The 27963-nt window shown below is 40.7% G+C and overlaps 1 protein-coding gene across 18 annotated transcripts in view; it reads right to left on the reverse strand.

The window, feature by feature from the left end:
• Positions 1 to 27963, reverse strand: part of LOC120735704 (ELKS/Rab6-interacting/CAST family member 1-like) — a 158916-nt gene that overhangs the window by 98857 nt on the left and 32096 nt on the right. For 9 of the 18 annotated variants that reach the window (XR_005696337.1, XR_005696336.1, XM_040035275.1 and 6 more), the window contains exons 5-12: positions 18320 to 18567; positions 18046 to 18217; positions 9999 to 10073; positions 8930 to 9085; positions 6998 to 7090; positions 5266 to 5433; positions 4996 to 5163; positions 2377 to 2514 (exon numbers count right to left, since the gene is read on the reverse strand). Coding sequence is in view for 14 of the 18 variants with exons in the window: in XM_040035275.1 (XP_039891209.1) it covers positions 2377 to 2514; positions 4996 to 5163; positions 5266 to 5433; positions 6998 to 7090; positions 8930 to 9085; positions 9999 to 10073; positions 18046 to 18217; positions 18320 to 18567 (1218 nt within the window). In the remaining 4 variants the exon portion in view is untranslated. The remainder of the gene's footprint in view (positions 1 to 2376; positions 2515 to 4995; positions 5164 to 5265; positions 5434 to 6997; positions 7091 to 8929; positions 9086 to 9998; positions 10074 to 18045; positions 18218 to 18319; positions 18568 to 27963) is intronic. The other 9 variants (XR_005696339.1, XR_005696338.1, XM_040035266.1 and 6 more) reach the window with 2 other exon arrangements.

Genomic DNA, 27963 nt, shown 5'->3' on the forward strand with positions numbered 1-27963 from the left:
AGCTTTGACAGGATCTAACAGCCAACAGCGATTTTAGGCCCATAATATGTTTTGGCAGAAGATGTAAAATTCACAACCACTAAAATACAATAACCGATCTCTATAGCTTGAGAAGAACATAGCGGCCCGTTCAAGTCAAAGTACAAAAGTTCACACGTGCAAAAGCAGTGCAAAGAGTGTATACTGGGTCTGCAGTGTGTGTTATTAAAATATTATTATTATGGGTCCTCATTTGACTTGTACAAAATAAAAGCGGTGGCACTTTGGCTAAAGGTTAGTTTAAGGTTGACTTTAGAAGTAGTGTTAAATCTTACTGCAATAAATTCAATCTCTAACTCTCATCCTATATTATCAGGAGTTGAGCTATCAAACCTGGCACACAGATACATCTTGAATGTTCTTACGTACATCAGATACTATGATCTCACCATATTGCCTAACATTGACCTGTTGAATGAGATAACATGACCCTTTTTATCATTTATGCATCTGTAACACTATAAAAGCATTGCATCTTTATAATTTCACAACAACAGCATCTCATTGAAATCCTCAAAGCTTGAATATTATCATGGTTACTAAGCAGCCACTTGGATCTTAGATACACCTGCTCAACTGCTCATTAACACAAAAACTTAATCAGATAATCACATGGCAGCAACACAATATATTTAGATATACAGACATGGTCACAATTACCTGTTGAAATTCAAGCCAAGCATTAGAATGGGGAAGACATGTGATCTAAGTGACTTTGAATGTTGCATGGTTGTAGGTGCCAGACAGGCTAGTGTGTGTTTCAACACTTGTTAATCTATTGGGATTTTGCCACACAATCATTATAGAAAATAGTATGAAAAAGAGAAAATATCCAGAGAGTGACCTTTCTCTGGATAAAAATGCCGTTTTGATGCCTGGAGGTCAGAGGAGAATGGCCAGAATACCCCAAGCTTATGGGAAGGGAACAGATACTTATAAAACCACTTGTTACAACCAAGGTATGCAGAACAGCATGTCTAAATGTGCAACACGTCGACCCTTGAAGCAGATAAGCTACAGCACCAGCAGACCACACTGGGTGCCTCTCCTGTCAGCTAACGGGCAACTGAGGCTATAACAGCGCCTGGTCTGATGAGTCGCAATTTCTGCCACGACATTCGTATGGTTTCCTGAACATGACAATGAGTTCGCTGTACTCAAATAGCCTTCAGAGTCACATCACGGACATCCAGCTGACAAATCTCTGTGATCCTGGAATATTATTTTCGCCATATTGTCGCAATGCTATGAAGAATTAAGCAATTAAAGAATTAAATAGTTACTGTACAATCACTCTTATATTTCTCTTCCATCTAATTCTCTACCACCTCTATTTTTTCATATTTTGCACCTTGCACTTTAATGGTTAAATTCAATAGTTTGTAAAGACAAACCAATGAGGGTCTTCCTTAGTCAAGACTTTAATTAATTAATTAATTCTGGGTTTATTGGTTTTCGTGAAGAATACCACTGTAACATCAACATTCTTCAAAATAATTATGATAACAGAATGAGGGATGCAAATATTTCAGTCATGGTTGTTTCTACCGTTTACAGAGACAAAAATACAGAATATAGCTGCAAACACCATCAAACATGAGTAATATTGTGCATAAAACTCAAGCACTGGAAAGTTAAAATGCAACATAATTCATCTCAGAAGCAGAAGAAGAAACGAAAGCAGGGCAAGGAGATAAAAATGGATGCAGAAAGGAAGAAAGCTAAAAATGAAAGGCGCCAGCAGAATGAAAATGAGAGGGAAAAAAGCTTGTGAAAGCCGTGCGAGTGAAGCAGGAGTCGTCGGCCACATCATCCTGCCAACACTCACACGTCTAACTGACACCCTCAATATTAGTCACTGGACAATTAATAGGCCTGTTTCCTGTGCGCGTGCAAATGCAAAGGAGATTGACTTGGTAACATAATCGTGCATAACACCGCAAAAATATATTCTCATCAAACACTTTAAAGTGTTCTGCCGCTCCAAATGTCGCTGGTTAGATTCCCAGAATCAGGGTTAAATCCCCACTGAGAGCAGAGTCATAAAACAGTCGGCTCTGTGGCTAAAGTACCTGAATGTCCAAACCCAAAGAGTGACCAATGAACTACTTTGAGCCATGTGGCTGCACATTGGACAGTTCCTAATCTTTTATGAACACAAGCTCTGGATGATTTAATAATGAAACAGCCAGTGTGATTATTGGTCGATTTCCATTTATCCAGAGCCATCTGGTCATCCTGTGGGTGGTCTGCAGTTTTGCTCATCAAGATTTTATTAATGCAACCTTGCTCAAGAGTTAAACGGTCGGGTGAGCGTGTACGTGCATGTGTGTATACCTTCTCAGCCAGAGCCTCCTCCAGCGTTCCCAGTGCAGTGTCTGTGTTTGAGGTGTCTGTCTGCAGAGACTTGACTCTGTCTTTCAAGCCACTCAGCTGTTTTTCTTTATCCCTCAGTTGATCCTGGAGGTTCTCTATCTGCAGAAAGAAAAGGAGAGAATAATTCTGTGGGGTTTTCAAGAATAATTTGCGCATTGACCACTCTGTGAGATTTTGTTGGCAGCTCTATTGGCTCTAAGACTCAGCCAAAGTGAAGTACTGTAGCAGGTGCTTTTAAGTCCACAGGAAACTGAACTTCTGCAGAAGAAATGCAAATATAGCAGCACATCTTAAACATGTGGACAAAGTGTGTTTATGTGTGTGTGCACATGTATCAATCTACATAAGCAACAACTTGAGCTTCAGGCAAGTCTGAGGCTCTTTGAGGGTTCAGGTTAAACTGCAGGGTGAAGGTTAGAATTACTGTAGGCTGGGGTTAGGGATAGTTTAGATGTGACTGCACAGGGAAACCATTATGTAAATGAGGGTCCTCGCAAAGCTAGAAGTACCAGCACATGTGAAGCTCTCTGTGTGAGAAAAAGGAAGGCGGGACAGAGAGTGATCACAGACAAAGATAAGAAGTTATGTCAACTTTGTGGTCTTCATTAAGAAATGGATGGAACAAAAGGTTGAACCATACAGAAATAACAGAATCAGGAGGAAAATAGAGCTTAAAAGCTTATGTAATGTCTTCATATGAGTGAACTTGGGTGGGATTATTGCACAATTTCAATCTCCCTCTCTTTATGCTTCTCTTGCCTTCCCCTTGCCAGAGAGAAAGTTAATCAAATGATTGGCAAACTCTCACAAAAAAAGACTGGAGTCAGATTGACATCACTGCAGGTGAGACACACACACACACACACACACACACACACACGCAGCACTACAAAAATTGCGAGCATGTGTGTGTGTGCTTGTGTGTTCATACAGTAAAACATTTCCAGCACCTCATTAATCAACTGTTGACCTGACAGGTTGACTGACACGTTCTCCACCTCCTCCTCCTCTCTGTCTCCTGTCTCACACATGCACATACACACATATGTGAACACACAGTTGACATTGAGAGGCAGTGAGAGCCTTTGATCTGCATTTCCTGAACCTGACACACACACATACACACACACTCACTGCTTCTCTCTTCTCCTATTTTAGTTCCCAAGTCATCTGTGATAATGACCCAATACAAAAACAGTGATCAGCTATGTCACAATGTTCCTCGCAGCAGAAATCATCTATGTACTATTAAAACACGAGGCGGAGGGCCACAAAACGGAAAGAAGGTATTTTTTGTGTTTTCACATGAAAAAAGGAGACCAAATTCATATTTTTTTCAGATGATATCAAGAAGGAATCAGCAGCATCTCTGCCTCCCTATCAGGCTCTGAACTGTTTTCCATTTGAAGATGGCAGAGGTCATCATTTATTAATCAAGAGGAACTCATTAGTATGCATCTAATGATTTTAAACACACTCTGTCTCTCTCCTCCCCCTCCCTGTCTTGCTTTATGTCTGTCTGCTTGATTGTCTGTATCAATTATCTGCACACAGTCTCCATTTCTGCATTTTTTTCTACAGGACACAAATGCTACGACTGGGTGAGGGAGAAAATTAAGACGCAGAAAAGACACAAAAGACTGATGATGGAGGAATGCAACCTCGCACTGGCTTCTCTGTAAGCTTTGCACTTACTGTGTTAGATGCAGTGGCCTAGATGACTGCAAGAATCCTCCTTTAGATATCACCATTCAAAACCACTACAATAGCTGTTATGGTAGTTTGCTTAAATTGTCTTATTCCAAAAGCTCTTCCACCAACATATCTGACAAGCACAAGAGTTTTTAGGATAGCAGGGTGAATGTGTGTGTGTATATGTGTGTGTGTAGACAGCCAAGACAAGGGGTCACTCTGGCCCATCCATCTAACTGACAGCATTACCGCAGAGATACTCACAAAAACTACATAGTGAAGACCAGGAAAAAGTATGCAGAAAACACCAGAGACTTCAGTTTTGCCTAAACAGCCTGTCTGTGTGCAGCTGTGTCTTTCTGCTCACCTGTCTGTCTGACTGTTTGTCTGTCAACGTCTGCTTGCATGTTACATGCTGTGTTAGAGCCCCATCTAGTGGTCATAGTATTAAATGTTGGCATATTCTCAGAACACATCAATTTCTATCAGCATGAAAAGGAGTAAAGGTGCGTCTGCTTCAGCTCTAATGCATGTTATCCATTACCCAAAAAGTCTGAATATCGCAGTTTTCCTCTGGACACAAAGAGATATTAGAGGTAATGGTGATGCTGGTTTATTTGGAAGTAAGCTAGTACTATGAGGGCAACGTGACCAAAATCAGCTAAAAGAAAAAAAAGTACACTGCCTCAATAGGCAGTGTACTTAATTATTATTAAGGATAACACTCCATAAATGCTCACCCTGTAACATTTTAAACCAAAACAGATGCAGTGCATTAACCCAGGACTCTACAATTACTGGTTAGCTCAGACCTAAAACAGGGATCACAAGGACTTCAACTTTGCTTCATGTGTCTATATTAATGGAGTGCATTTTGTGTGTTCTCACCTTCTTCTGTAGAACATTAACTTTGCGTTCCTTGACGTCCATCATGTCTTTGAGGTCAGTGATCTCTCCTTGCTGAGTGCTTTTCTCCTCCGTCAGCTCTGAGATCTGCTGACTCTTTTTAGAGAGGAGCGACTCCTTTTCCTCCAGTCGGAGACGCAAGGCATCCACCTGTGTACCCACAAGTAGGTACGCAAAAGTGCAAACAAACATTCACACACCAAATATCAACGGTGAAGAAGCAGAAAGGTTGTAATGAGTGTGTAGCTAAACCTCAGTCTGTAGTATGGCAGCTCTCTGTTCCTTGGCGGTTAGTGACTCTTTGAGTACATCCACATGTTGTTTGCTGTCAGAAAACTGATTGTTCAGAGTGTCCAGTTTGGTCCTGAGAGCCAGCAGCTCGCTGTCCTTACGGCTCAGCTCTTGCTTGGCCTGTTCCATCTGAATAACACAAAATATAAACGGGACAGACAGATAAAAAAAAGAGCGTGTAAAGGTGTGTACTGGAGAGGACGATATGCTTTCTAATATCATATATAAGCATTAAAATGTACTACAAGCTTTGCAAAGTAAGCACTCAGTCCTAATGTTAGTTTTAGCCATTACTCTGCAGAAGACCAACTGTAAAAGAAGAAACAGGTACAATAATAAGAAGTGCTCACAGCTGACTGATAATGCTTTTAAGATACAAATCTTTTTTTAAATGCACAACTTTACTGCTTTATTCAGAGGGGAAAGAACTTGTTATGGAAGATTGCAGATATTTTATTAAGGCCTGCAGACACATCTACCCTTTACGAGTAAAAAGAGATGATGGTTGCGGTGATGGAGAGAGGTACAAGACTGCTACCTCATCCACATAAAAAGTGAAAAACAAGAACAGACCGTGGTTTTAAACTCATCCCTCTTACAAAGGTTAGTGTGTCAGTTTATCTCCTAAAGCTGTGACTATGATCAAATATATCTTGACACAATGAGGACCTTAGAAGAAAAGAACGGCCATTTATTTTAGTTCTTCTCCTGAAAAGTAAACAAAAGTTAGACATACATGGAAGTCAGTGCAGTATTAATCTATTTTGCTCTTAGCTATACACTTCAACTAATGGGTCAGGGTCAATTCTTTCACCTGGCCAAAACTCAGGAATCAAATACAGTAAACTGCCACATTTGGAGAAGTTGCATATTACAAATTCACTCCTTTTAACATGAAATCCAGTTTGCAGGTGTTGTGATTAGGGGTGAATTTAACATGACACAGTACAAGAATGGACCCAAACCATACAGTAAATCAGTCATATAAAAGCAAAGCAAACCCAGGAGCAAAGTGGTCTAAACTACAAATGGACTGAAACCTCATGCAAGGACAAAGAGAAGTGTGTTAGTGATACAGACACTGCAGCACAGCACAACTGGACTCTGCTGGAATTCTGTAGCCGTATCATTCAGACTGCTGCGTACGACTATTACTATCAAAAGCCACTGATCTCACACACAAAGAGAACTGTAATTCCTGAGCTGTTTATAGAGACTAACTTTGTCAGCTCACCAAAAGAATAGAAATTGCTTTCTCCTGGTGTATTTAGCAAAGTGTAGAAAACACATTTACTAACCCAGGTTTTGGAGAATGGCTCGATTCATTTTAGACTGGCTTTAAACTTAACCTCTGTAATTCCTCATGTCTTGAACTGGTTCAAAACAGTTATAGGATGCAGATATATGCAAAATGGACCATGTTAATGGCAATATGATGCAATAACTACATGAGAAAAATAAGTACACCTCATGAGTGGATATTGAGTGAACGGTCCATGATGCTCTCTGCAGCTGGTGTGCATAGTTTTGACATTTGAATGTTATAGTTGCTTACTGCTGTCTGAACACACAGCATGCTACCGGAAATCTATTGGAAATCTACTAGAACTACGTTAGCCAGTCAAAGAAAGAAAGAAAGAAAGAAAGAAAGAAAGAAAGGATGCGCAAACAGACACAGAGGTGTGTCTCTTACTGCCGACACCTCCTGCTGAAGCTCATTGGCTCGTTGCCTTAGTTCCTCCTTCTCTGACTCGCTGTGAGTTAGCTCTTCCTTCAGCTGCTCAACCTGGCAGGAGAGGAGGGCATCAACATGGGTGCTTCCCATTAGCCAAGCTTTGCTTCTTGCTTCCCTTACTCGTGTTTCTTCCTTGCCTCTAACCTGCTTCCAATAAGTCAGAGGTGTGAGGGCAGCAACAGCCTGCAGTTTATCTTATCATTACTACCATTAGTATTAACATAAGTAACATTACAGCCTCTGCAGGTACCTCCGTTCCTGTTGTGTGCGTTTTGCCTACAGTATTATAAATAATACCGTGTTATACTGAACTGTTTCCACAACAGCCTGCCTGCTCCTTTTACTGCCCCATCAGATCAGCTGACCACTAGATAAGCACATGTTGACCGAAAGCTTTTGCTGGGAGCATCTGCTCTTCCAGCTTAGATTCCAAAAAATGCATTAAAAGGATTAAAAACTCCAGATAATGGTGTTTCTTGAATCAATTTTGGAGTGAGTGGCAGAGCTTTGAAGAAGGGCAAACATCTAATTAGCAAAATGGAGAGCACACCGGGCAAGTATGTTGCAACAGTTGCATCTGGCATGCTTAAATAATGTATATAACCCCTACATTGTTTTACAGTACTGTGTCCTTTGAAGACTTCTTACTGGAGCATTTCTGAACATGTGAAGAAGCGTGCATTATCTTTATTTTGATTAACAAATGAAATGGCTCTTTGTTGCTATTATTAAAAGCTGTGATTGAGGAGAGCTTTACACCTTCGATTAAATACACGTTAAAGCTAATAATGTCCAAAACAAGAATGCATCTAGTGTATTACCACAGATTTGCATGCCAACAGCAATGAAATCCGACTATAAAAAGGTACACCATGTAAATTACTTCCTTCCAGTTTTGAGACACAAATCCACTACAGAGAAAAACAAGAATATATCAGCTCGCGCACACAAAAAGTCTGCTGAATTTCCAAACTGGATCGCCTCCCCACACGACAGACGTATACAGAGTTTCCGTTTTAATGAGCACGGCTCCCACAGACACTTTTTATTCCTGACAGTAAAGTTGTATCCGTCAAGGTAGTGAGTGTGAAAAAGCAAATTTATTCTCAGCTAAGCAAGAAAATCCAGATATTGTTCAAAACACAAAGGGAAAAAATGGTGAGACAAGCAAATACAACCAGACAGGCAATAATGGAGCAAAAACACTTTTTTTTTTAATAGTCTCCAGCACATTGACTAAAATTTGACAAGATAGAGCAGTGTAGCCCTTTTAAATCATACTGGGACTTAAAAGGAAGTAAATACACAAGGTCAAACAAATCCTACATGCTAACTATTCTATTTAGAGTCCTTTGATAGATATAAGGACATATTCTTATTATTGTTTATATGTTTATTTGATGCTTTGCCTTCACTGCTGCCACCTTGTTGCTGACAGAACCACTGCCATGTTTGAGAGATGAAACGGTTTCGTATTTCCCTAAATTATTATAAGGTTTGTATCATTTTTTAAAAGATTTTAAAGTTTGAATATTTCTGACTTAGTTTGAAAAGTGTGTCAATTTAAATGTAATTTAATCTCACTTGAGGCAGTAAAGAACTGAATGAATGTCTGTACGAGGTTTGGCTGTTAGTTTGAGATATCAGTCTATATAAATCTTTGTGAAGCTCTTTTAGTTCCTATGACTTCCAGGGAATTCCTGTGTTGTGAGACTTTATCAGCTGTTTGAGCCCCCACTGCTACCTTTCAGACTTGCACGGTGGCCTCATTACTCTATTTACAGGCAATTTGTCCTCAAACTTAACAACTATTCTCAACTCTTAATCAGTTTAATGCTGTATCTATTATTATGTTTCAGTTACTGTCTGGACTGTTTGTACATTTATCACCTTGTTCTTCATGAACTTGGAGTGGGATCTGTAGACCTCCATCTGTTTGATCTCCTCCTCCCTCTCTTCACTGCTCAGAGCGCCATTGGATTTCAGCATCATCACCTCCTCTTCCAGCTCTCTCATGCCACGCTCCAACGAGCTGATTTTTGCATCCTGACAGGAGACAAACACATCTAACTAATCAGACCATAAACAAATATACGGTGATAATAAAATGGGGTGAAATAGGAGCACAGGTGGAAATGCAATTAAAGGAAGTCTACGTGAAAATAATGAAAATGTAACTATTGTTGAATGCTTAAAGACTTTATCTAATAATCCATTATGTTTTTAAAATACTTGAATCTGTATCTCGATAATAATCAGTGAAGCCCAACAGACATAGCAGTTGGCCAACTTTATCTTGTCAATATTAACTGCAGAGACAGAAAGACTTTCAACAGAACGTAACAAAAAAGATGCTTTAGGTATGTTTTTCCAGCAGGTAGTAGAACGCATTTAGAGGTCAGAAATACTAATGTCCAGTTCATGCTGTGTGTTGGATAAACCTCCGACTGAGATTCTGAAAAATTATTTGTTTTCTTCTTTTGAGTCTAAAATGTTATCCAATGCAACAAATATATTAATATAGGATATTTAAAGTCTTGTTTAGTGAAACTGCACTTCATGGTGTATTTGTGTCTATTCTTTACCTTATTTTCCATCATATTTACCCAGCAACCACATGTACACTCATTAAACTTTTCATTAACACTATTAATAATCAGCAAATCGTACAGCAGAAACTCAGTGCATTTAGACATTGATGAAGACCAGTGATAGTCCCAAGTATTTGGACTGTGTAATTCATTCATGCTCTAGCAATCCTATGTCATTAATAGCTATAATATCCACATAATATGCACATTAAATACAGCACTACAGAATTAGCAGCATTTCAGATCATTTTTTTAACAATTTGTATTGTTGGGGTCAAAATAATCCTCTATAAATGTAGACATAAATTTAAATCCCTGTATATAGATATATACAAACACATTTCTAAATTACATTAGCATTTGTTTACCTTCATTTCAATGACTGTCTGCAGGGCCTTGGTCTTTGTTGATTCTGGAGCTGCTTCGTATCTCCTGTGCAGCTCCTGAGAGGCACAAACAGCACGATCAGCAGATGACAGAGAGGGAGACACAGCGGGATGGAGCGAGGGATGGGGCAAGAGAGGAGAAGGTCGAGGGCCAGGAGGCGAGACAAGAGCAACTGATGGGAAGGGATGGAGTGAGGGCTGAACCGTTGGTGTAGGACGAGGAGCAGGTGCAGGAAAGGATGGCGAGTGCTGGAGGGACGGATGAGCGGAAGGATGGACAGAAGAGGCAACAAAGAAAGAGGGAAAGTGGGGAGGACAAGAGGAGGGGGTGGCAACTGGATGGTTGTAGTGCCGGTGAGAAGGAGGGGAAGGGACAGGGAAGGAGGGAGACGAACGCAAAAGGTGATGCCGTGATGGGGAGAAAGCAGGAGAGGGCTGGAAAGGGGGTGACACATGGAAAGGAGGGGGAATAGGGATCGAGGGAGAAACAGGAAAGGAGGGAGATTCAGCTAGAGGTTTCCCTCTAGGAGAAGCACTGGCTTTTAGCCTCCTTGGATCAATCCGGCCATCCCACATCATTTGAACTACTTGAAACAGCACTAACGACGCTAACTGTGTTTAGCCTGTGTTTAGATTTTAATGATCAAATCTGACAGCCTGAAATTGTGTTAATTCAATGAATTAGCTCCCAAGCTTCAGTATCCATGGATTAAGAAAAATATAAAATGGTTTAAAAGTCCAAATTAACCCAAAGTCCAGAATGTTTTTTCTCTAAAATCATCAAAATTCTCAAAAACATGCTATCTCACTACTCCAATTTACTAAGAAAAATGCAGTAAAATGTCTAGCAGGTCTGGCAGCTGTTACTTCATCACTAGTCTTCTAGTCAAATGAAGTGAGACGAAACTAGGGGGAGTGCAGTTGGAAGGGCACAAATAGAGAAAGAAAGAGCAAAGGAGGGAGTGAAAGCAAAGGGGAGGACACGGCTGTGTATGCATCACTGCTTTTCTTTGAAGGACACACACAAAGAGAGCTAATGCATAAGCCAGAAAGCATAAAAACATGTGAGTGAAAGGGATAGTAGGAGGCCATTGCTAGAGGCGATGACAAGGATGGTACAGATGCCCACACACACACACACTCACACACACACACTGTGCTATTCACTGAAAAAGTACTGATACAGCAATTGCAAAAACAAGAACGTAATTACAGCTTTAATTATGAAATGTCAGAAAACATAACTGTAAAATTTAACCACTGCTGAAAAATTGCCTCCATCGTTATTTACTTTAGAGATTACAGCACCCTCATCTTAACCTAACACCTCTTTTCTGGGTCATTTAGAGGAGTTGTTGTTTAAAAAGAAGTTTTCTTCCCACACACAACGGACACTAATGTTTTTGTCACTTTTTATGGAATCAAACTCAAAATAAGGTCAGTACTTCCACGCTTTAAACGCTGCACGCTCATACTCTCTCCCGCACTCGATATATGATGCACTGTTGATCTGCACACAGCTGTTGTCACGAACGTCGCACTCGCTTACGTCACTGTCATGAGACATTCTTGCAAAAGAAAAATCACGGTTTTAGTAACGCAGTAACGCAGCGTTCCTACGGGAAAGTAACGGTAATCTAATTACCGTTTTTGCAATAGTAATCCCTTACTTTACTCGTTACCTGAAAAAAGTAATCGCATTACAGTTACTGCCCATCTCTGCATATGACAAATAAAACTGAAACTGAACTGAACTGAAACTTAAATTTATCACACCAAACAATCAGCTAATTATTGAATTATATGCCATCTTATCTCATCTTAAAGCCTGAACCATGAAATAATTGCCAGGGTTACATTAAAGCTACACTTTTTAAAGTGTGCTGGCTACAGCAGTAATTTTTATCAATAGCTAAAACTAATTTAAAAAAAAAAACAGATAAATAAATGGCATATATAATGACAACACATTATCTTTTGCACAGTTATATCCCCCCAAGCACCAGACATGGATATCTCTTTCCCTTTTCCTTTTACTCAAAAAACCAGCCTGGTAAAACAGCCATGGCCATTAGTTTGCTGAAAAAAGTCACTGAAAATTTTGCACAAAATGGTCAACTTTTGTGTCTCAGACTTGGACCCCAGCAGTTCTAGTCCAACACTACACCTGTTGAGCCAATAAACAAAAATCTAGTGCACACTACGTCACATTTAATATGGATATATGCAAATGGCATAAAGACATTTTGAGAAAAATTCCTAAACCCTTTGACATTCAGTAACCATAAAGGGAAGACCTTTCTGTGTCCTAAAAAGAGCACTTTAAAATTAGTAGGGGTGCAACGATACACAAAATTCACGGTTCGGTTCGGTTCGATACTTTGGTGTCACGGTTCGATATTTTTTCGATACAAAAACAATGTTCATGCCTTTTTAATTTGTCATTTATTAAAATTATAAATATATATTTTAACTCAAAAGTACAGTTTTTAAATTTAATGTTGCTGAAACAAAAGTAATTAAAAATATATATATATCTCAGGGCTCTCAAAATTTCAAAATCCCTGGTAGCCCTTCGGGTAGGGACTCTTCAGTTTTTGGTAGCCCAAAATAAATTTAAGTAGCCCGAATAAAAAAGAGAGCAATTTTTTGATTGATGTTTTGTTTCCTTTACATATACTTATTATACTTTAAGGAAACAAAACATTAATCAAAAAATTGTTGAAACACAAATTACAACATTGTATAAAAATTACAATCATCAACTCAAATACTTGGTTCTAATTGAACAGAAATTTCTATGAACTTGTAAGAACTGTGTAGGACATGAATCAGTCTGTGTCAGATCCTGAATTTGAAATTTGCAGCTGAAGTCACGGGTAAGAGACAAGTGGAACCAAGATCTAGGCCATTTGCTTTTTGAAGTTTGCAAAGACTGCTAAATTGTGCCAGTGGTAGTTCACTCTTTGCAACATAGTACGCTGTTCTAAACAGATTTTTCAGGTTTATTTTTAGTATGTTATTTGCAATTGGTGTTTGTTCTGGGAAAGATATTGCAGACTGAGCAATAATGTGTTTCTTGCATTTCTCATGGGTTCTAATGGGGGCCTTTCTTAAAATGACTGGTCCCAGTAACAAAGGCGCTTGTCGACTCAGAAATCGAGAGAAAACCAACAACACACCCGGCAGAACATTATGTTATTTACACGGGTGCACATAAGTGGTCCGCATGTGCGCATTCGCTGTCAAAATAAAAGACGCGCACTAGATAAGAAGTTGCAACGCGCGTTTGCGTCCATATAAAAGGCAGTGTTTTTGTCCACTAGAGTGGGATTTTCACGGCACATTCCGCACCACATCTCTGTGCGTTCATCATTTGCAACCACTTTTCCGAGAATACGCGCTTCTTTTGTGGTTCGGACTCCTTCTGACATTTGTTTGGAGGTGGAGGAACACCAAAGTAATTGCTTAAAGGAGCTTCTTCGACATATTTAAGAGTTCTAAACAAATGTCTGTCCTCCTCCAGAAAACCTTATGTATGCAAACACGCGTTGCAACTTCATATCTTGTGCGCGTTTTGTTTTTTTTTTTGACAGCGAATGCGCACCTGCGGACCACTTATGTGCAGCCCCGGTTATATAGCTCGTCATATTGCAGCCACAGAAATTCTTTTGTCCATGAAACCATAAAGCTGCACTTTCTTTTTGCCTTGTAGTCTGATTTGTCATAACTTTTCCGTTTTGTGGTAAGCTTTTCTTTGGCTGTCACTTCTTCACCCTGACCTGTCTTATTTGGCTCAGCAGAACTAAAATAAATATCCTGCTACTTTTACACACACGCACATAACGGTTAGCGATTCTCTGCGCGATCAACCCCTCACATGTTTAAGCTTGCTGCGGGAGATTTCACAGGTCATGTTTGCATAGTAAGCTAACGATTGATAAGAGGATGTCAGAGGATTTGGTGCGCAAATTATCATCACTCACCAATTAGTGCTGTTGCTCTCTATACACAGTTCGCGCGATTGCAAAGTGAAAGCAAAAAAACATGCGCAAATTCAAACGCGATTTCAATATGTCACATATTGACAGTGGCTCACCGATGCCAATGACATAATTACCCAGCTACATTTCCGAAAGAATGCAAAAGCACTGACATATTGTAGCGGGTCAGAGATGTTCGGGGTTCTGTTTGTACAGTTATGTTTTGTGTATGTTGCCATGGTGACGGGTGACGCCCTCTCGCTGCGACAGTGTGTCCTTCCGGGGTCAGAGGGCGCCCTGTGTGTTGTTGTTGCTGTGCGGTTGCTGCGCTGAGCAGTTAGCTAGCGGCAGTGTTCTTCTGCAGATGTCAATAAACGGCTGTGCTCCCTGGCTAGCTCACGGGAAGCAAGACCAAACGATACCTCCGTCTCCTCCTTGTCTGAGCTCGCCACATTGGTGTCAGAAGTGGGATAGCTCACCCTCGCCGTAATGGAGAGAGACATTCAGAGGCTGGAGCAAGCTGTCGAGGAGAACATTCCCCGCTTGGGAAACAGGCGATGGAAGAGAGAGAATGGGAGTGGCCATGTAAGTCCTCCGACGGGTCCCGATGGCGCGAGCGCACCGCGGCGGCGGCCTATCGCGACAGATGCTAGGGCAATGCTTCATGGGCTACCTCTGTCGACCCACACTCCGAGCCCCCAACCGCGAGCAGTCATGCCTACCATGCCAGTTAAGGCACCTGGACATTTGCAGGACTTTGTGTGGGGTAATGGGGTCGTCGGGGACGACTGACCCCTTAGGTGGGGGCTATGTAGCGGGTCAGGGCTGTTTGGGGTTCTGTTTGTACAGTTATGTTTTGTTTATGTTGCCATAGTGACGGGTGACGCCCTCTTGCTGCGACAGTGTGTCCTTCCGGGGTCAGAGGGCGCCCTGTGTGTTGTTGTTGCTGTGCGGTTGCTGCGCTGAGCAGTTAGCTAGCGGCAGTGTTCTTCTACAGATGTCAATAAACAGCTGTGCTCCCTGGCTAGCTCACGGGAAGCAAGACCAAACGATACCTCTGTCTCCTTGTCTGAGCTCGCCACAATATATTTTTCTTTCCTACAATAGCCCGACGGGCAGGGCAGAGATAGATTTTGGTAGCCCGACTGGAAAAATCGCTAGCCCCGGGACGTCGGGCTAGCGATTTTGCAAGCCCTGTATGTGATTGAGGAATCACTCATCTTTGGAAAAGAGAGTTTATTACAGAGAAATGGCTCTTTCCAAAATAAAAGCTATACTATATGCTTCTTCTGGGCTATATTCTCAGCAGCATATAGTAGCGGGTCAGGGCTGTTCGGGGTTCTGTTTGTACAGTTATGTTTTGTTTATGTTGCCATAGTGACGGGTGACGCCCTCTCGCTGCGACGGTGTGTCCTTCCGGGGTCAGAGGGCGCCCTGTGTGTTGTTGTTGTTGTTGCTGTGCTGTTGCCGCGCTGAGCAGTTAGCTAGCAGCAGTGTTCTTCTGCAGATGTCAATAAACGGCTGTGCTCCCTGGCTAGCTCACGGGAAGCAAGACCAAACGATACCTCCGTCTCCTCCTTGTCTGAGCTTGCCACAATATTAAACATATTAGGTCCCCATAAGGAGAATCATGTGCTAACGGCTGTCTAAATGACTCGGGTAAAGTTTGTACCATGCATGTTTGTTGGTTTTGTCTGCTTCCACTTGTCTTTGCACTAGGATGATGTCGGTGTAAATGTGCAGTCATATTCGTTGTGTTCCCACTAGTGCTGTCAGCGTTAATCTCGTTGAAATGACGTTAACGCCACAACAAGGCAAATCTCCGTTAACAAGCTACCCCTGATCGCCCGGTGCGTGGGGCTAGACGGCCAACACGTTAACGAGCTAACTGTGCTAACACACTAGTTCCCACCCATGTAATTGAGCATTGCGTGGCACATCCAACATACTGTTTTACTTTAGTCCATGACGCGCTTACCTTCAGGGTCATACGTCACATGAAAACCAAAATAATTCCAAACACCAGATCTGAATGAGGGTGGGGGAGGTTCAATTTGCCATGTTGCAAGGAGAGCTTAACTTCTGTCTCGCTAGCTTGCCCTGCGCTCTTCCTTCTGACGATGCTGTCTGTGTTGAGCGCTCAGTGGATCTGCGCTCGACAGTGCAGCCTAGGCGGAGTAGTCGAACGCAGATTCACTGAGCGCTCAACACAGACAGCATCGTCAGAAGGAAAGTTGATAAAATAAATTACAAATTTTGCATTGTTCGATACATATGCGTACGGAACCGAAAGCACTGTATCGAACGGTTCAATATCGATACGAGTATCGTTGCACCCCTAAAAATTAGTTCATGTTTTCAAAATTCTGAACAAAAGGAAGGAAGGGAGGAATATTTTTAGGTTCTATATTTGGTGATTTTGCTGATTAATTACTTTATGTGATTAAGTGGCATTTTACAATCAAGAATCCAGGAGGTTAGATTAAAAGGCTGCATGTACTTTAAGCAGAGGATTATTTAATAACTGCACAGCAGCATCCCCATGAGGGACATTGTTGAAGGGTATGAAAATTGTGCTGCAGGACATTACAGTCTAGTTTGTTAATTAGCAAAATGAACAATATCCCGAAAGGAAGTGTCAGCACAGAAGCAGGAAGTTAGCAAGACTTGCTCAATAGAAATTTGCATTATTTAGCACTGTAACATTCACTAAACTCTATAATGAATCTTTACTTCAGATACTGCAAAATGTTTTTCTCATTCTCTCGGTTGGTTCCAGCTTTGTATTTAACATCTTCGAAACAAAAACTCTGTCCAGTGTACTGATGCAGTGAGATGAAAAATCAGCCAGAAAATATGCAGAGACTCCCAATTGTTCTTTCTTATGGTATTATCATTTGCTGTGATTCATTTACTGAAGTATGACTTTATATCACCCCTCTAACATTATGCTGCATTTGTGCATTTGTCACCCTGGCTAATGCATTAGTATACTGATATGTTTTTGTTGTGCATTTTTTTGTTCATGTTTTAGCTGACTTCTATATTTTGATTATTTGTATGTTTGCATGTTTTTACCACCTGTTTGCTTATATGTTGCCTTTCATATGTTGTTTTTTTATTGTTTTACTGTTTATATTTTCTTTTATTGTTCTATCCATCCAACCATTGTCTTCTGCTAATCCTTATCAGAGTCATGGGAGAATGGCCTATCCCAACTACCATAGGGCAAGAGGGAGGTTACACCCTGGATGGGTCACCAATCTGAGTCCTCTGTGTTGCAGGACTAACAGGGAGACAGACAGCCATTCACAGTCACACACCTATGTGCAATTTAGAATCACCTAAACAGAATTTTATTGTTATTTATTGTTATCATTTATACTGACAATTGGTGGTTTGCATTTTTGCAAGTTTCTCCTGTTTTTTTGTTTTAATTTACCTTATGAGCATTCTGCCTTTGTTCACCCGTTGAAGCAAGTGTAATCTCCGTCTTTAAAGGTGCTACATAAATCAAGTTGATATAACTATTATTATTACTATTGTCAGATATGAACAAGTGCAAATCTGTAATGTCAGAAAAAGCAGAATTTTGTGGATCACAGATCTCTTAATCTTCAAGAAGACATATAGGTCAGTCAAAATATTTGTGAATTATTCCTGAAAATGCAGCTTAAAAGATGCACAAGAGTATATTTTGACTATTTGCCACACTGAAATTGGCAGTATGTGCTGGAAGGATGGATGTAGTACACTGACAGCATTTTGCCACTAGGGGGGGCTTTTGTATTAAGAAAGTGAGTGTAACGTTAAACAAGCAGAAGGAGAGAAAAAAGAAGCGTGAGTGGAGAAACTGGGATAAAGTGTACACTTAAGACTGGAAGAAGCCAAGGGCTTTGCCTGGATATGATACACTCTGATGTGAACACATTCACATCTGGATATGCACAAAGACTCTCCCCTGCACACATGGTAATACTTGATTGCATATTGTTTCTTCTTTGCCAGTGACACACATACACATACACAAACACACACACACGCACCTCTCTGAGTTGTAGCATCTCCTTGTCTTTTTGCTCAAGCAGACCCTCCAATTGGTGGATGGTCATCTCAGCATCGGCGAGTCGCCTCGTTCGCTCATGATCCTCCTCGGTTGCCCGAGATGACAGGCCTTTACTCTGCAACATTTCCAGTAACTTCTTGATTGACTCGTCCCTGTAAACAAGAAAACAAGGAAGTTAATAGCATGCTTTAGACAAGGTCACTGAAATCATACCTTAACAAATTACATTTAAACTGTCTTTTTTTAATCTTTACCTGGCAGTTAGTGTGTGTTTCTGTGTGTCTATCCTCAACTCCATTTCTTCAACAGTCTTCCTCAGGAGGAAGAGCTCTTTGGCTTGCCTCTCATACTCGGCATGGAGGCGCAAGAAGTTCTCCTCTGTCATTTCTTGAGGGGAAATGGGCTGGCTTCCGAGGCCGGAGTAATCGGATTGGAAGAGCTGGTTGAGATCGCGCTGGATTCTGAGCTCATCTTGCAAAGCCTGGATGGTGCATTGAAAATGCTGGTGGGAGGGAAACAGGGATGTTCAGCTTACGAATGAAAGAGTGAGCGATTACTATAATGGATATTCCAGACCGTGCAATGTCCATCATAGCGACTGTCTAATGTCACCTATAATCCTTTACACCTATTGCTAGTCACTTCGCTTGCTCAGTCCAAAGTTGAGATAAGTTTAACTTGGTACCTGCTTTCTTAGCTTCACTAATGGTAATTTTACAAGTCATTGCTACAAGTTGCTAAATTTTCCATACCGTCCCTTCCTTTTGTGCATCTTTGTATGCAAGTGTCACACGTCTTGGTCAGCTTACTTCACCAACTCACTCTGTCTCTGTAATCTCACTGTACACCAGAATACCAATAAGCACATCTATACAGTAACCTTTGGAACAGGGATTTCTTTAACACCACACAGTGTAAAACAATCCACAACAACGCAGGTCCTTTTCCTCCAGATCTCCCAATGGCTCTTGGTTCACTGTGTGCCAAATGGTGTGTGTGGTAATTTGAGGTTACTGGGACATCTGCTGCCGTAACACTGGTTTTTTATCAGCAGCTCCGTGTTGTTTTTCCACCTCCTTTTTAAGAAGTCTGACCTCATGCCTTAAACATGCTGGAAGGGATTATACAGTATCTCCAGGGTGACCCAGGAGCTCTTGGGGCTCACCAGTGCAAAGCAAAGACCTTTGGCCTGCTGTGCTCATCCTGTCGTCATTGCAAGTCTGATAAGGATAAAGAAAAAATGCAACAGAGCAAGCAGTTTTAACCAGACTGTGGACCTTTGCTGTTTGCTAAAGTTTTTAGTTGTTTGCGTCAAGATCGTCAGCAGGAATACACCAATCAGAAATTTACAAGCAGTAGTCCTGTAGTAAAATGTTGCCTCATGTTTTGTTTAACTCAATGTAATCAGTGAGGGATTAGGAATTAAAAGGTAAAGAAAAGCTGAATTAATGAATCCCTAATGGGATTGCTCATTTTTAAAGGCATATTACAAGTTTTCTAAACTGTTAATAAAACAACCCAAAAATATAATTCTCTGAACTGGAACTGAAATGCACCATTCCTTGTGCAGTTAAATAACTTAATAAATATATTAAATAATCACATCATTTTCACACTTACTGCAAAACTCTAAACTCAGTTAAAAAGATTTTGCACAGTGATTTCATTTCTTAAACACAACTACCTCACACTATTCCTTCTTACTTCTGATGTCACTTACCAATTATGTGCCTGTGCACAGTCAGCAAGGTGAGATAAGAATCTATAACAAGAATGGCTGGAAATAATCTGAGAAGCAGAGGAGCTAACATTTGAGCCGCGGTGACAGGCTGTGTTCCTGTTCTTGGAATGGCGATGGATGACATATTGTGATTGTGGTGTGGCTCCATAGTGTAGTGGTTTACAGCCCTGAGAGGAGACATGAATCCCTTTGGGGTTGTGTCAGGAAGGGCATCTGGTTTAAAAATCTGCCAAATAAAAGATGCAGAGCTACTGGCTGTGAAAACCCCTCGTGAATAAAGGAGCAGCTGAAAGTAGCTTCTTCTTACTCATAGCAGAAGCTACTTTCACATCTTTCTCATGCAACATTCTGTAATGTTTACAGCATTCATTGAATTCTTTATGCAAAATTATGCTGTGTGAGAAAAATGTCAAAACAAACACATTCATTCATTCACAATAATAGACATGGATGGGTCTTATGAGCCCTAAAATGCATGTGAAACCTGAATATGGACTATTTCATTTTATATTTTTCCATGAGTATGAGTAAAGCAGGACAAATGATAAAACCCAGTCTCAGCAGATTTACCACAGTCTTGAATATTTTGTGTATCCTGCGTTCATGTGTATGTTATTTTTGTAGAATTGCAAGATTAGATTGCAAGATTGTCGCGTCTAAGGGAGCACTGAGCTGAGAGGGAAAGCTTTCAATTTACCAGTTCATATGTGTCCCAAGCCTGTCTTGTGGTTATTAAATCTAAAAATGACTGCAAAAAATCAGGTTGTGAATATCAGCAGAGCTTCCTCTGTAGGATGGCTGTGCTCAGCCTTAGAGATGCGATGAGGCGGAGCTCGGACATCCAGAGAGATGTCTGAATGTCCACTGCTCCTACATGTCAAAAGGAGCATTTGAGGTGATTCAGGTCTCTTGACAAGGACGTTTACTGGTCACCTTCCTTTGGTAGTCTTCCAGGTGCACTTAGCTGGGAGAAGACACAACCTGCAGATTATACTGTTTATCTCTGGAAATAATTCAGGATCCCCTAGGAGAAACTGGAAAGTGTGGCTGGGTAGAAGGGCAGGTAGAATAACCTGCTAAGCCTGCTGTCACAGCAACCCAACTGATAAGGAGAACAAGAGGGATAGGTGGATGGATGGATGAACGGGTAGATGGATGGATGGATGGATATGTGTGTGTGTGAGAGTTTTTTCTGTGGTGCTGTTTTTACATTTTTCTGGTATTTTGTGTAATGAATGCTCAGTAGTTTATTGCTTTTACAGGCTGTGTGTGATCCTTTGAGGATAAATCAACCAAGTTATAATTTGATTGTTAAGTTTTACCAAAAGAGTCCAATGTTTTGCAGATGTACTCTGATAATTGTGTGTTTACAGTTTTCGGAGGAGCATAGAAGGTTTGAAAAAGTGTATCTTAGAAACAGAGAAGAGGCTTCTAGCAACACTTCACCTTCTTCAAAGAGAAGAGCATAAAGTCTGACGAGCTTAAAGCGTCAGCAGCACTTGTAGTGTAAGGATCGACTTTATTAGTGTCTCTGATGGAGGCCATGGGCTGAAATGCATCAATGAAATAATAAGTTCTTCATACTAAAAGTGTGGGTGGACCTTTAACATCTTCAAAAATGTATCTGTAATTAATAAACTGCAGTGTGTCAAATGAAGAAATCCCAAAGTAAATCATTAGATTTTATTCAAAATCATGCACAAAATAGGTCAAGATCGAGCTTATCCAACATGTGAGTAGCTGACAGACCAACTGAGGTAGCATATGTGTGTCATCTCTGTAATGTGTTCTAAAAGTTTCCTGTCAGGTAAGTATCACAGCCATCATGACAGGAGATGATGTGACATGGCTACCTCTTAGTCACACAAAAGCAGCACATTATAAAAGTGTGTGTGTGTGTATGTGTGTGTACGCGTGTGCGTGTGTGTGTGTGATGTCACACTGATGTCCCCAGGCTGTTTTAAAATGCGTCACAAACAACCTGAACAGCGGCCAGGTCATCGCAACACTAGTCATGGAGTATTTCCAGAGATAAAAATAATACAGGTACCAAAGCGCTGAGAGAGATGCACATGAGTGAGAGCAGAAGTAAACAGGAGAGGTTATTAAAAAAGAAGACAAGATGAGATGCTATCGCTCCCCTGCAGCTATGATTGCTGAACACTGACGAAGAAAAGGGAAACGATTCAAGCAAAAAGGAAAAAAATGATTAGTGAGGAGACAAAAAGAAACAATCCTTAGATATAAAAGATGAGAAAGAAGAAAGGAAAAGGAAATAGCAGCTGATAGTGATCACAAACATAGTGTATGCTCGTATAAACAGACACAAAAAATTGGATAAAAGGTAATGAGATAATACTGTAGCAACTGTCTGTACTCTGCTTTATGTCACACGAGAGCCAGCGCAGCATCTCTTCTGGTTTGTTTCAAATTTATGCATTTGTATTGAACCAAATTAAAGATGGTGAACATCTTTATTGTCTTGATCATTTTCTCTCTTTATCGTATCGCCATGTGTGGGTCGGTTTGCTGACTCATACAAAAGCTCCTCACATGCATACACATCTGACGGCTGAGGCTGACATTTCTAGGACTCCCCTGAAGATTTAGAGCCAGACAGAGAGTGACAGAAAGCATCCCTTTCCTCACTCAAATATTCTTTCTCTGGTTTAATCCTCCTTCCTCCATCCCAACTCTAATTCCTACCTCTGACATGCAAACAATGACCCACCCATATCCAATAAAAATGCACCGTAGCTTCAACTGCTTTAAATAAAGGGTTCACACTAAGTTAACTGATTGATTAGTTGCTCAAAAGACACATAACAATTTTTAATTATCATATCATAAACACCTTAGTGATTTAATTCTGCCATATAAATTGCTTTGGCAAATAATGGTAACCTACAAATTAACTGATATATACACTCACTGGTCACTTCATTAGGTACACCTGTTCAGCTGCATGTTAACACAAATTTCCATACAGCCATCTTTAGGGCTTACGGAGATCAGAAAAAGAGCGGTGAGCGGTGGTCCTCTGGGTAAAAATACCTTGTTGACGTCAGAGGTAAGAGGAGAATGGCCAGACTGCTTCCAGCTAATAGGAAGTTAACAGTAACTTAAATAACTACTAAATGCAGCCAAGGTATGCAACACAACCTTGAAGCATGGCTACAGCTGCAGAAGACCACACTGAGTGGCATTTCTATCAGCTAAGAACAGGAAACGGTGGCATTTTGCACACGCTGGAGACTGGAGGAACACTGCCTGGTGTGATGAGTCTTGATTACTCTTGCAAGATTCAGATGGTAAGGTCAGAATTTAGAGTAAACATCTACACCACCATCCTGCCTTGCATCAGCGAGTCAGGCTGCAATATCGTTGTTAACCATGTCCACTCCTTTATCACCACAGTGTACCCATCTTCTGATGATTGCTCCCAGCAGGATAATGTCCCACGCCTCCAAACTCATATCATTGAGTTCATTGTACTCAAATGGCCCCCACTGTCACCAGGTCTCAGACCCAGAGAGTGCCTCTGGGATGTGGTGGAACAGCTGACTTGCATTATAGATACGCAACCAACAAATCTGCAGCAACTGTGTGATGCTACTGTATCAATACGGAGAAAAATCTATGTCATTCAGAATTATGGCAGTTCAGAAGGAAAAAGGGCCACAGTGTTCCTAATAAATCCATTTGAGTGTATCTTATGACAGGATAACTACTTGGGGGCAACATTAAGAATACAGGGGAAAGCTGGCATGCCAAAAGGAATAAAAGAGAGAAACACAAATAACTATGCTCATTATTATAATACTGAATAGTATGTACTGTGTTTCATGTGCTATTCAAGCATTAATAAAACGAACCCATGCATCACATTCACACACACGTACACACACATACACACACTCACATCAAGCACCCAGAAGCATGTCAGAGTCATGGAAACAGTCATCCTCACGCAAATGCGAATCCATGTGCCTCTCCATCAAAGTCAACCATATGCAGTATGAACATACAGAAGCACAAAGTTTACACACAAACAATTCAGAAACAGAGCGCACGCACACTCACACACATGCGCGCAGAGTTTGTGTTACTGCCTTCCCCCTAACGCACACACAGCTGGAATGTAGTGCTGAGAAATGCCAGAACAGGAGAAAAGGAGGGAGAAAGGAGGAAAATATTATAGGAAGCAAGAAGAAAATAAAGCAAGCAGAGTGGGAGATAAGGAGAAAGGGAAAAGGGAGAAAACAGTGTGTGTGTTAGAAACAGAAGGAGGAGAGAGAGAAAGTTCTGTTTTTCTTCTCAGTTTCTGCTGAGTCATCTGTGGCTATCACCTTTGACCCTGTCAAATATTTCCTGATTTCTCATGGGAATGGGGGCGTATGCACCAAACATGCATACACGTACACCGACTCGGCTTGAGCGTATGGTCAGAATCACGAAGTAAAAGAAACTTTACTCAAAGCAACATGTCATGGCTACTGAAAATAAGGAAATTTTTTACTTTCACTTTGCATCAGTTTTCTTTCTTTCTTCTTTGCAAAAACAACTCACCTAAGAGCGAAGAAAAGAAGAAAATCTAAACGGGGACAAAAAACATGAGATGACAAATCAAGATGATAAATCTCTACCTCAGAGGAGCTGAAGCTGCATATGAAATGTATGAATCAGATAGAATCCACTTATGTGAACACATTGGAGTAGGGCTGTTCGATATAACGATATATATCGGATGACGATATAAAAACGTCTATGTTTCATTTTACGCTATCGTTTGTTTCGTGGTGTCGCAAAATAAACTGTTTACAGCAATATTTTTTCATCGTTTTGATGGTCACTGTAGTGGCTATATTCATTTCTTAAAGTTCTCTCTTTCTCTTATATTTTATATAACCACACTACAGCCAATAACCACACTACAGCCAGACAAGCCCTGTTTTTATGAGTTGTGGTTAGCAACAATGACGGTAACAGCATCGCGTGTCCGCTTGTTTATGTTCCACATAAACCTTTCACAATAAAGCTCAAGATCCTGTTGAGACTTTTCAAAATAAACTGAATCACGTGAAAGATGCATATTATTTACGGATGAGATGTAAAAAAAGAGCCGCCAGGTGCTAAAAAATAAACTTTAGACTCAAACGTTAGAACAGGCTTTTCCCGCCGTGTAATAAATACTCACAAAGAAAACGGCAGCTGTTACAACTTATGTCTAAAAATGTATCGTTTCATGCATGGGTTAAAACACTCGACTCCAGCTACATGACGCAGCTGGAAACACTTCCCGCAAGACGAGCTGCCCGAGATTTACAGAAAATGTTACATTTTTGTGATTTATATCGTTATCTACGATAGAATTCTTATATCGGGATATGAGATTTTTGTCATATCGCACAGCCCTACATTGGAGGACAGTGGTTTGAAATGTTTAGTGTGAGAGTAGTCAACTCCTTAAATGTCATGATTACTGTAAATATTATCTATAGAGGCTGTCATGACTGCATTTACATGCACATCAGCACCTGTTACACATCAGCATCAATTACTCAAAAAGCCAAGTTTACATAAAATCACAACCTCTAAAAAATATAACGGCATAGATTAAACACACAGGGTATGTTCTAAGCAGAACATAGACTATCACCTGTGATTTTCATTTGCTCTTTTACCAGATCCAAGGATGTCAGATTATGTATTTTTTTAGCAAAAATATCAAAATGTTCAATTCTATTCTATTTGAATTTATTTGTATAACACCAAATCACAACAGTCGCCTCAAGGTGCCTTATATTGTAAGGTAAAGACCATAAAATAACATATATCAGCCAAGCCCCCCTATGAGCAAGCACTTGGTAACAGTGGGAAAGAAAAATTCATTTTAACAGGAAGAAACCACCAGACTAAGTGAGTGCCACCCATCTGCTGCGACCAGTTGGGGTTGATGAGAAGGAGACAGGAAAAATGATTAAATGCAAAGTGGTGTGTAAAGGCATAGAGAACTGAAAAGAGGTAAGTGAAGAAGAAACACTCAGTTCATCGTCCAAAGCCCCCAGCAACCTAGGCCTGCTAGAGTGGTTCAGGGTCACCTGATCCAGCCCAAATTATAAGATTTGTCTAAAAAGGAAGTTTTAACCCAATTTTAAAAGCAGAGGATTTCTGTCTCCTGAATCCAAACTGGGAGCTGGTCCTGAAAGCTGAAGACTCTGCTTCCCATTTTACTTTCAAATACTCTATGAAGGGGATATGGTAATATGAGGTCTTCAAGATTACATGGGACCTGATTATTTAAAACCTGTCTTACTAGCATAACTGGTGAGGGTGACCCCTCCCATGACACAAATGACAGAGGGCACTTGTAGCAAGGTAGAGACCAAATTTCCAAACACTAGAAAAATTACTGGAACCAAATTTTTGCAAAAGAAAGTAAAATTTAGTAGGATACACTGATGCTGTATGTTTGCATACTGAAATATCATTTATTGCTTAAAACAGAACATGAATGAGTCGATTAAAAAAAATCATAGACAAATAAATTAACGATGTCTTGTAATCTAATGAGCAGTCTACATAATTCCTATTCATGGTTAGAGGAGAAAAGAAAATCCATTTGTGCGCATAGTCACAATTTTTCCATCCAACGTCATCCCTCCCTCCGGCCACCGCTCATCTGTCGTTCAATATTAACCATCCCTTCGTTATTACTCCTCCGTCTCATCCCTCGCTTATTTTGCACTCATTGGGTGAGTCATGCTTCCCCCTTAACAAAAAGACACACTGTGACAGAAACATGTATACACGACACACACACACACACATTAGGATGGACGCATGATAATGCCCACACGCAGAGATACACACATATGCAGGAGACAACATAATGTTGGAGGCAGCGGTCATGCTGTGTGTATGTGTGTGTGTTTGTGTGCATGCGTGTGTGTGTAATGACCGTGAGCAGTTTGAAAGAATCGCCCACTCAGGCATTAGACAACAGGCAGATTAACACACTCCCTCTCTTCTTTCTCTGAGGATAAAGGTGGTGGAACATAATGAAGAGGATGAAATAAAATGCAAAGAAGAAGAATGGCTGGAAGACACATGAGAATGCAAAAACAGCATTATTACATGCATCTATTAAAAAAAGAAAAAGGAAAAAATGAGGACGGAAATAAGTATGTGTGACAGAAAAGACAGAAAAGGCAGGAGTGTATATATATGTGTTATATGTTGACCCTAATCAGTAGCTTCTGAGAAGAGAAGAGAAGAGAAGAGAAGAGAAGAGAAGAGAAGCTCAATCATATAGGACTTTAGAGGCAGACTGAAGGGAAAAAAGACAAGCAGCAGAAGAAAACGTGGGGGGGAGTGACTGTACTGTAATTCTGTCCATTCCCCCATCAACTTCTCCCAAACTCACTCCTTATAAGGAAAGCCATGGCTACCGCAGGGACACACATACACAAAAACGCAGAGAGAGTAAGTGAGAGGGAAAATTCGCAAAATAACAGCCTTGTGTGAAAGCAGCGAAAACTGACCCTGTGCTTCTTTTCAGTTTCAGATCGTTCTGTCTTTCCACTGTAAAACGAACACTGGGTCTTTCTGAAAAGAAAACCATGGGGAAAGAGTGCTGTTTCACCGTGTCTCTGCGTTGAAGTTAAAGTTTTATAACACTCCTGCGTGTACAAGTCTCCTCCCTTTTCTCTCTCGCTTGTCTTGCTCTCTTTTCAGTTACAGTTTACTCTCTACATGCATATAAACCCTTCTTGTGCTTTCTAGCCCACACTTTGTTACCTTTGTCGTCCTCTCCTCTGTCCATCTGTTTTTTGGTGCCCTGCTATCACTCTCTGTATTTACTTTATTCCCTCTTCCTTTCATCCCTCTCTCTCACCTATCTCTCCATCCTCACTAAATAAACACACAGGTTTGGGGACCATCTGTTACTGATGAGCATTTGTGTGTGAAAACACACACACACAAAATTCTCCCACCACAATAATTGGAGGACACACAAATGCTGGGATAACTGCAGCAATAGTGTTTTATTTATTTGACTTCAAAAGGTAGAAGGTGCGACCGTCTGACACAAGTACATAAACCTGCACATGCAAAATGACAGCATGCATACACAGACACACACACACATAGAAA

Source organism: Simochromis diagramma, unplaced genomic scaffold (assembly GCF_900408965.1).
Source record: "Simochromis diagramma unplaced genomic scaffold, fSimDia1.1 OVJJ01000816.1, whole genome shotgun sequence".
Classification (NCBI taxonomy): Eukaryota; Metazoa; Chordata; class Actinopteri; order Cichliformes; family Cichlidae; genus Simochromis; species Simochromis diagramma.